General features: G+C 49.8%; 1 protein-coding gene across 4 annotated transcripts; it reads left to right on the top strand.

Annotated features, from left to right (window-relative positions):
* The first annotated feature begins 495 nt into the window (after positions 1-495).
* On the top strand, positions 496-7,202 carry ZNF648 (zinc finger protein 648). 4 transcript variants are annotated; one of them, XM_019427801.2, is made up of 3 exons: positions 496-671; positions 1,239-1,316; positions 4,417-7,202. In XM_019427801.2, the coding sequence occupies exon 3, from the start codon at positions 4,478-4,480 to the stop codon at positions 6,185-6,187; it is 1,710 nt and encodes a 569-aa protein (XP_019283346.2). In that variant the 5' UTR covers positions 496-671; positions 1,239-1,316; positions 4,417-4,477; the 3' UTR covers positions 6,188-7,202. The 4 variants fall into 4 exon arrangements, with proteins under 4 accessions (XP_019283346.2, XP_019283353.2, XP_019283360.2 ...); XM_019427808.2 differs by lacking the exon at positions 1,239-1,316; XM_019427815.2 differs by lacking the exon at positions 496-671 and having other exon boundaries at positions 733-1,316.
* The last annotated feature ends 2,559 nt before the right edge of the window (positions 7,203-9,761 follow it).

Genomic DNA, 9,761 nt, shown 5'->3' with positions numbered 1-9,761 from the left:
CTGGTATCCATGAGAATAAGGAGAGAAAACAATCTCCCTGCATCCCACCCCGCCATGAAATTGTCATGGGCATGTTTGAGCCGATGAGTACTTCAAAAAATTCTGGGAACACCCCTTTGTCAAACCACAGCTCTACAAAAGGCACGCACCAGAATAGGGGAGGTTGTACACCCTGTCCTGCCTGCCGGGGAAGGAAAAAGCATGCTTTCCCCAGGAAGGTTGCATGTGACAGTGGCCTATGGACATATCAGGGCAGGACTGAAGGATGGATTTCTTGCTCTGCTGGGGAGAAGGAATGGGAGTGAGCAGGAAGGAAAGGCCACCTGCAGGAGGACTGAGCAACCTTTCTGAGGGAGGAGGGGAGAGGGAGGGAGGCTCTGGCAGGAGGGGAGGCGGGAGCAGAGGGAAGGCAGGACCTTTCAGGCAGTGAGAGAGGGCAGCCCCACTGTATTTCCCAGGCTGCTCTCTGGGATGCAGGCAGGAAGGTCGAGTGTATTACACTGGCCCCACCTCCTGAAGCTCTCTCTGCAGCTGCTGGACTGGACACAAAAGAGTGAGGGACAGAGACACCACCTCTGCTGATTTGTACCAAACTCTGGTTCCAGTGGCTGAGAGGCCACATGTGACAGAAGTCAGGGTGGGGGACCCACGCAGCTGTGTGCATTTCCCAGGTAAGCAACTATTTGTGTCAGAGCCAGAGGTAGAGAGCAAGGCCTGAAGGCAGAGGAGAAGGCGGGAGGTGGCTGCCCGGGGTTGGACCTAGAACTATCGATAAGTTACCTTATTGATAAGTTACTATCTATAAGATTACCTAACTAATCTATAGAAGGAAAGTAGGAAGAGGGGCAGGGGCCAGCGCCAGAACAAGCCCTCAGGCCAGGCTTCTACAAGGTGTCCCTGTCTGAGGTAAGTAAGGCTTACATTTGGGCCACTTCTGGCCGGCAAGTGTGGTGGGAGTTCCAGGGCAGGGCTGTGCTCTGACAGCCTCTGGGGGTCAGCAGATCTGGAGAGCAGAGGGACCCGCCACACCATGGCATCAGTGTTCTTCCAGACCAGGAATGTTTGTGTAGGCTTTGCCAGAAAGCCCTCCCCTGGGCCCCTGCCTTCCTGTCGGTCTTCTTGGTCGTCAAGAGAGAACCTCTGGAAGCTACAGAAGGAAGAAAACAGGATATATTCCCTAGGGCTGTGGCTTCAGACAGGGGAGGGACTTCCCACCTGAAAAGACAATCTCCTGTCAGGCTTCTGAGAAGCTGTGAGCTGGCGGAGCGTGCCCTGAGGAGGCTCACCTGTGGCCCAGAAGAAGGGGAACGAGACACGTATGTAAAACAGGGTCTGTGTGCTGGAGGGGGGTTGGGGGCGGGCAAAGTAAGTGGTCTGCAAGCAGTTCCGTATGAACGTGCACAGAGTGTTGTCCCAGAGAAAGAAAGAAGCTTAAGAAGTCTATCTCAATCAAATCCAGCATCCCTTTGCTGTCCCTGCTGGTGGACCACTGTCCCTGATCGGGCATGCTGGCCTGTGCTGTGACCCTTCTATTGACTAGACACACACACACACACACACACACACACACACACACACACACATACACACTCTTCTAAGAACCAGTGTGCTGAAAATACATCCAGCCTGGTTTCCTTTCGAGGGATATGCTAGCCATGAAATAGTAATGCTCTGACATGGTAATGGGAATAGAGCAGAGAGGTCTGAGGGAGGGAGTGGTCCCTGGGCTTCAGGTCACAAAGGGACATTAGATGCTGAACCCCAGCCACCATTGCACCATGTGCTCCCTCCGTCTGCGGCTTCTGTTTCCAGGTACAAGGTGAGGGTTCCCCCGGTTTGCTCCCCTCCTATAAGCACACACACACACACACACACACACACACACACACACACACAATAACTGGGATTATGATCAGGCAGGAGCTGGGGGAAGGACAGTTTGATGAGCTGGGGCTAGGACATGACTTTACTGTGTGAACCTTGACCACCAAACTATGACTGTCCATCTAGACATCTCCCAGAAGTCCCGCTTGGGTGCAGAGGAGCTCATGGTACAAGGGACAATGCGCTAGTCATTGAATGCCAGCTGCGTGCAGGAGCTTCCCACAGACTACACAGTAGGGGTATTACCTTCCATCTTTCAGAGGAAGAAAAACAAGGCTCTGAGACCCTAATTGATGCACAAGCATATGCTTTTGAGTTTGATACACATCTGCTGAATGAATGACTACTCTTTGCTGGGGTAACAGAATGCCTCCTGCCATACGGGGAGCACACTGGAGCCACACCAAGTGCACAGATCACTCCTCTTATCCTGCCCTAGACGTGGAAGGTGGAAGGTGGGAGGTGGGAGGTGGGCGGAGGAGGAAAGAAGGAGCTTTCTGAAAGTAAATACTCAGTGACTAATACTCTTGACCACCCTAGGCAACAGTCTCCACAGCATGTGTCCTGGCCTCTCTCTGCGAGGGCAATTTGGGTCAACACGAGCAGGGAGGAGCCCAGTGGTGGGGCCCCGGAGCCAAGGTTCCTTGGCCTGGAAAACACAAGGCGCTTTGATGCCTACAGAAAGCAGTGGCTCTCCCCCAGGATGCTGTGGCTGCTCTTGGGCAGGGCCCTGCCCCAGGGCAGGCCTCAGTCTGGAGGCCACATCTGGGAGGTAGGCCCTAAGGCTCAGGGTGTAACATGATGGCCTCAAGTTAAAGAGAAGCCTCAGGGCTGTTGTCTATGAGCAGTGTGGTCTTGGGCAGGTAGGAAACCTCATGAACCCTCACTTTCCTGGTCTGTAAAATGGAAAGATTAACAGTAACAGCATTCCTCTTAAAGGCTGCTGGAAAGAATAAATGAAATCATGCTTATGAGGTGCTCAGCATTCTGTCTGGCTCATAATGTCTGCCCAGAAAGTGGAACTGCTAGCATTATCCCCTCTGAGAGTCCCAGAAGGTTGCCTCCAGACAAAAGCAAACTCAGCCCTCTGGTCTGAAATTGCTCCTTGCCCCCGGGCCTGCAGGAGCCCGCTTCTCACTCCAGCGGCTCCTGTAAAATGTGTCACTCACACAAACAATCCTTAGTAAGCCAACCCCGGCAGGCTTTCTCTGTGTCTTCAAGCTAAAATAAAATCACTCAGAAAACAAAACTCAATGGCTTCCTTGTCTCATGCCTTGCTCTCAAAACCTTAAGTCTATGCTTCTCAAATCGGGGGTACATGCATCCCTGGGGGCATATGGGGTTTGCCAGAAACACATGAGGCCATGGGATAAATATTGCATGCTTAAGGGGGAAAAGTTAAACATTTAAACCGAAGGTAACTTAAAACACGATCTTTGGGGGAAAAAAAAGACAGTATTTAGTGGAAAAGAAAAAGAAACACAGGGTAAATGTGTGTATAAATACATATATACATGTGTATATGATTTACTTAAATTAGAAATACATAAATATAACATTGTATGTCAATTACACTTCAATAAAACTATTTCTGTAAGAATACATAAAAATGAGATATGTTAAACAAAAAAATCAACATGACATAGAATGTAAATTCTCATGACTGTTTAAGATGAAGCAATGTATTTTTTTAAATATAATTTATCGTCAAGTTAGCTAACATACATTGTATACAGTGTGCTCTTGGTGTTGGGAGTAGATTCCCGTGGTTCGTCGCTTACATACAACACTCAGGGCTAAGACATTTTAAGGATAGTTCAAGTTTCTACAAGCAACCCCCCACCCAGGGTGCATATGTTCACTGTCTCCCCAGCAGCTAGGGGCTCTTTATTGCAAAGGCCTGAGAAGCTCTGTTTAAGCAGGGAGGGGCGACTGGGTGTCTTCTTGGGTACGTCCTGACCCCCCTTCCTGACCCACCTGCATTCTCCCAGTGGCTGCTCCTTATCTTTGGAGGACATGGCCTCACACCCCGGAGCCTGGGAGGTAGTCCCAGCTGACGCCACCGAGAAATGGCAGACTTGGACACGTGGCAGGGACATCAGGAGCCAGCCTGGTTTTCAGCTTCCCAGGTGGGCCAACAGTTTAAGAAGCCTGAGGAGGCCAAGACCTTGCGTCCTGCCCTGTCTTCTAGTCTTCCCCCATGCTCATAGAGAAGCCACCTGGCCAGCAGCTGGGGTTTGAGCCCCCTGGACAGGGCAGGGCCCAGCTGGCACTGGGCAAATATCCTGCCCTTGCCACCCCTGACAACCTGCTCTCCTGGGGCTTCTGGCAAGTGGACCATTAAAGTGATTAAGGATGGCCGTGTGGGTTTTTCGGGAGGGCCCAGCTCCCCCTTGCCAGTGAGGAGCAACAATATGCCAAGCACAGCTACCAGCTGGAAAGAGACCTGTAGGGAGAACCTCAGTCCCCGTGGCCATGAAGGTGATGAAGTACATTCTTTGTGATTTCTCTTCATACCTCCCTTTTTTGCAGGTATCCTGAGCCAAGCAAAGGTTCTGTCTAGGAGGAGCAGGAATAGAAGTGCCTGAACATCATGACACAGGTGGACCCCCAGGACAGGTGGGGCAAGGTGTCTCCTCTTTGTAGCCTGCAGGAGGAGGCTCATGACCCCCGGATGCTGAGCATGAGCTTAGAGAGTGAGGATGAGGACGGTGGGGAGGCAGGAGACAAAGGGAGCCCTAGGGGCCATGATCACCAGGCCTGTCCAAGAAGCAGCCCCCAAGTGACTCAAGACAATCCTGACTTGCCATGGGATCATCCATCCAGTGAGGAAGAGAGATTCTCTGGCTCCTTTAGTTCTGGGAGCCCGGGGAAGGAACCGATGGGGGTGCCTCGGAAGAAGGCCAGCTGGGGGAGAGATGAGTCAAAGATCACCCGGACCCAGGACTCCTCTGGGGCAGGCATAGCTCCGGGGACCGTCCCCAGTGACCCGTCACACAAGTTGTTAGGTCCAGCGCAACCGCTTAGGGACTCACTACCTTCAGGTGCTGACGGAGACTCCACGGAAAACCTGGACACTGCCTTGGGTGTCCCATCCAGCTTCCCTGATACTGGAAGGTATTTCTGTGCACAGAGGGGTGTAGATACCCCAGACCACTCCTCCTTCATGCGTTTCCCCAAGCCCGGTGGCAGCTGGGACCTACCCACGCAGGAGACTCGCACACCAGCGCGGGGATCGGCCTCCCCAGCCGGCCTGGCAGCAGCGCTGAAGGCCAAAGCGCGGATGGGCAGGAAGGGCCAGAATCCCGAGGGCACGTATGAGGGCGGGCAAAGGGAGGCGCACCCCTACAAGTGTCTGCGAGGAGGAGGAAGGGCCTTCCAGAAGTCCGGCAGCCTGCTGAGCCCATCGCAGCCCCGAGGCACGAAGCCTTACGCCTGCGAGCTGTGCGGGAAGGCCTACTCCCACCGGGGCACGCTCCAGCAGCACCGGCGCCTGCACACGGGCGAGCGACCCTACCGGTGCCCCTTCTGCGACAAGGCCTACACCTGGTCCTCGGACCACCGCAAGCACATCCGCACCCACACAGGCGAGAAACCCTACCCCTGCCCGGACTGCGGGAAGGCCTTCGTGCGCTCCTCCGACCTGCGCAAACACCAGCGCAACATGCACAGCAACAACAAGCCCTTCCCGTGCGCGGAGTGCGGCCTGACCTTCAACAAGCCGCTGTCGCTGCTGCGCCACCAACGCACGCACCTGGGCGAGAAGCCCTTCCGCTGCCCGGCTTGCGACAGGGAGTTTGCGGTGGCCAGCCGAATGATGGAGCACCAGCGCGTGCATTCGGGCGAGCGGCCCTTCCCCTGCCCCACCTGCGGCAAGTGCTTCACCAAATCCTCCAACCTGATCGAGCACCAGACCCTGCACACCGGCCAGAGGCCCTTCAAGTGCGCGGATTGCGGCGTGGCCTTCGCGCAGCCTTCGCGCCTCGTGCGCCACCAGCGCATCCACACCGGCGAGAGGCCCTTTCCTTGCGCCCAGTGTGGCCAGGCCTTTGCCCGCTCCTCCACCCTGAAGCGGCACCAGCAGATTCACTCTGGGGAGAAGGGCTTCCTCTGCGCCGAGTGCGGCAGGGCCTTCCGCATTGCCTCCGAGCTGGCCCAGCACATTCGGGTGCACAACGGGGAGAGGCCCTATCAGTGTGAGGACTGCGGCCAGGCCTTCACCAGGTCCAATCATCTCCAGCGGCACCGAGCTAAGCACAGTGCCGGCAAGAAGGAGCCCATCCCCTCCTCCTCTGATGAGTGAGGGCTCTGTCAGCTAACTCTCAGGACGGTGAAGACACTGTCGACCTCATTACCTTGAACCCTCCTCCGTGGGCAAGCCCGTTCACATGGTATTGTCACCTCGCCCCACTGGTCAGCCTTTTCTCCCAGCGGGTCGCCGGCCATGGGGTGATCCATTTGATTTGTATGTTTGGTCTCTTTGTGTAAAAACGAACAGGAGGGCTGGCATCCCTGTGTGTGGCTTCATGTCAGTCTTCTGAATCTCAGAGGTCATATTCCATTGGAAAAGGATAAGAAAAAGTGGCAAGAGCTGGTCAAGAGTTGAGTTCCTTGGTTGAGGGATCTCAATGGATTGGGAATTATAGAATTCAATCGTGGGCACTGTGCAAGGCTCCAGAGATAAGTAAAGAAAAAGACTGTCGTGTCCTGCCCTGGAAGCCATATGCAAATACTAAGAAGGCATGAGGGTCTGGGCCTCTTGGGGAAAAAGGTACTTTTCAGTTTTTACATGAATAAAGGAATCCCCAGATGTGGTCTCTGTGAGCAACTCTTCTCAAGCAGCAAAGCCTCCCTGGGGCTAGCTCAGACCCAGCCAGACGGCACATTATTTCACTTTCCTCCCAAATTACTCTACCCTTGGGCAATGAGTCTTGGCTTTGAAGTAGAGAAGGTCTCTATCTTAAAGAGAGGGGAGCTTATGTTCTGTGTTTTGGAACCAGTTATTCTGGTTCCAGAACAACCTTAGCATCTGAAAAACGTCCATTCCTCTTTTCGGTCAAACTCAGTAACTGGATTCAACCTGAGTCTCACCCACAAAATTCACATGTGCCTCCTGTCTGGCCACCTCTTTTCCTGTTCCCACCCTGGGACCTTACCTCCTATGTAATAGAGAGTAATATGCCCATTTACAGACAGATATATAAAATTTCTCCATATGGGCCTGACCATAATTCAAGAAACCTTTTAGATTCATTGAAATCTTTGAGTATCATTAGCTCCAATTTGAAGTAAAAAAATAAAATACCTCTTGCCCAAGTGCCAAGTGTCTGTGTTTCAAAGTCATTAAGACCAGGTTTGGAAACCAACATGACTCACAATTACTCTGTAATGAGGTTATTTGCAATTTGTATTATGAACAGCCATTCTCCATAATGTATTGATTTTCTGTAGTTTATTTTTATTTTTAAAACATTTTAAAATGTATGATTTATTTTTGGGAGAGAGAGAGAGAGAGTGAGGGAGGGACAGAGGGAGGAGGAGACACAGAATCTGAAGCAGATTTCGGGCTCTGAGCTGTCAGCACAGAGCCCGATGTGGGGCTCAAACCCGCAACCTGCAAGATCATGACCTGAGCTGAAGTCAGAGGCTTAACCAACTGAGCCACCCAGGTGCCCAATTTTCTATAGTTTAAGGTCAGTGGTTCTTAGTTCTGGACCTCAACTGTGAAGAATCCATGACCTCACAGAGTTCCCTTGATGCCTATGGGAAAAGAGCGCTTCTAATCTTACCAAAGTTAAATAAGCTATTCCATAAGAATGTATAGTATATTCCTTTTGTAGCTATCATTAGCGTTTTTTTTTTAATTGCCACCAAAGGGTGCCAAATCTGAATTTCTCTTGGATTCCATCTTGACACATGGGAGCCAAAGAGAAGGGGTACATGTTGTCATGCCTTGTTTGACAAAGGTAACCTTGGTATAAGAGTTCTGACTGCATGTCTGGAGGTTTTGTGTCTCAATTCCCTTAGATACATCTGCATGTTCAAACAACAGAGTTGGCCTGGTTCTGGGGCTGACATGACAGCCAGTGGTTATTAGTCCATTCCCATTATTTACCAGTGATATGACCTTGGCTTCAACTTCTGTATCTGGCTAATTAGGAAGGACAATAGTGGGGTAATGAAAGTTGGAGTTATCCTGCCAGGAAAGGAAATTAGGTTGAAGTCACAGGTATTAAATTGGTAGATAAGTCATAAAAATCAACCATAACCTCGTGATTATGAACAAAGTAAAGGCTAGTATATTTTTCCTGGGTAATCAATGAAATCTTTGAAGGTTGAAGTTATTGCTTTTCTTTGTATTTTTTTAAAGATAATTGTCAGTACAGTTTTAATAGTTAAAAGTTTTAGTCTGCTTCTATAAATTTTTAAGGCATTGTTCCCCAGACCAGTTCATAGAATGGCTGTATAGAAATCACCTGGGCTGTTTGTTAACCATAGAACTTCCTAAATCCTAGCTTGGAATATTGGAACAGGTCTGTAGCGCATCTTGGATTCTAATCTTTTAAGCTTCCTGTGTGTCCTGATGCACAGCCAAGTTGGGACCACTGGTATAATTAATGTGTTGGTAATAATTAAAGTTTATCATCTAGTAAGCGGACAATATGAAAATAAACAGGCAATCAGGATGAGATCACAACAGAATGAAACTAAAAATAGGTTCCAACTGCTAGAACTCCTCCTGACTTGGATATGGAAAACTCAAATTAGCAAGCAGGTTTTGATATGGTCCCCTAATCTCATTTCTGCAGATGAGAGGCAGTATCTAGGTATAGGCTTCTGGATGGGCACATCTTTTGGGAGATGGTGAACATCCTTTTTTTGTTAATATGCAGAGAAAAGCTAGATTAGCTTGTGCTGGGTATCTTTAGAGCTACATCCTGTGTTTCTGGAATATAAGGGAATATAATATACTGAACAGACTGAAGAGAAGTTCACTAATCCTTCAGTGCTATCATATAATCAAGTCACAATTTAAGGAAAAGTCTCCCAACCAGTGTTTTCTCGCACCAGCTGCAAGGGTCATGCTGAATAGGGATTGCAGGGGAAAGCAGGCCCACTACTGTAGCCACAGGTCACTGGGCTGGGCAGTGGCACACAAGTGGAAGGCAGCGATACAGGCAGTGGAGAAGCCAGTACAGAAGAGAGGCCAACCAGATGCAAAGTGGCTAGGCACAAATTCTTCCCACTAGAGTCTGTCCTTCCAAAGTGGAGGCAGTTGGAAGAAGGAAGACCTATGGTTTACTTAAGAATGGATTTGGGAGAACCTGGGTTGGCAGCTAGTAATCATTATTTCCTTAGAAAAGGTGTCAATAACCTGGCCAGGAGAAAGGAATTTGAGTTAAAGGAGTGATGGTTCCTGGAAGGCCCACCAATGTTTTACCTCACTGACTAACAAAACATTCTGTGTCTATGCCATTCACAGAAAAATACACCAGCAATGAATCTTGACACAGCATTTACTCAAAATTTTATAACCTAAATGCATACACATCAAAAAGCTATATTATCTCTGATATGAAGCCAACAAATCACACGGGAGTTCCAGCTAGGCCTTGACAATTCTTGCAGGGAAGAAAATCATTGTTTAATTGATAGAATACTTGAGCAGATGTCACTGTTAAACCCAGAAATAGGCTGTGAACCACAAATTCAAGGATCCATGAAAATATTGCCAAAGATGGAACAGCAATGTTTCATCAAGCCAGAAAAATGGTATCTTTTTAAAGTTGAGAGGGAAGCTCATCTTTAACATAAGTTGCCCTCTCTCCATTTTGCATAAAATTTTGCCAGAACAGTTAAAAATTTTCCACCATGGT

The sequence above is a fragment of the Panthera pardus genome, unplaced genomic scaffold, assembly GCF_024362965.1.
Source record: "Panthera pardus isolate Hobbes unplaced genomic scaffold, ASM2436296v1 HiC_scaffold_21, whole genome shotgun sequence".
Classification (NCBI taxonomy): domain Eukaryota; kingdom Metazoa; phylum Chordata; class Mammalia; order Carnivora; family Felidae; genus Panthera; species Panthera pardus.
This window is presented reverse-complemented; position numbering and strand designations above follow the sequence as displayed.

Coding starts and splice junctions, on each gene's coding strand:
- ZNF648 (XM_019427808.2), top strand. CDS start 4,478: ATGACACAGGTGGACCCCCAGGACAGGTGGGGCAAGGTGTCTCCTCTT.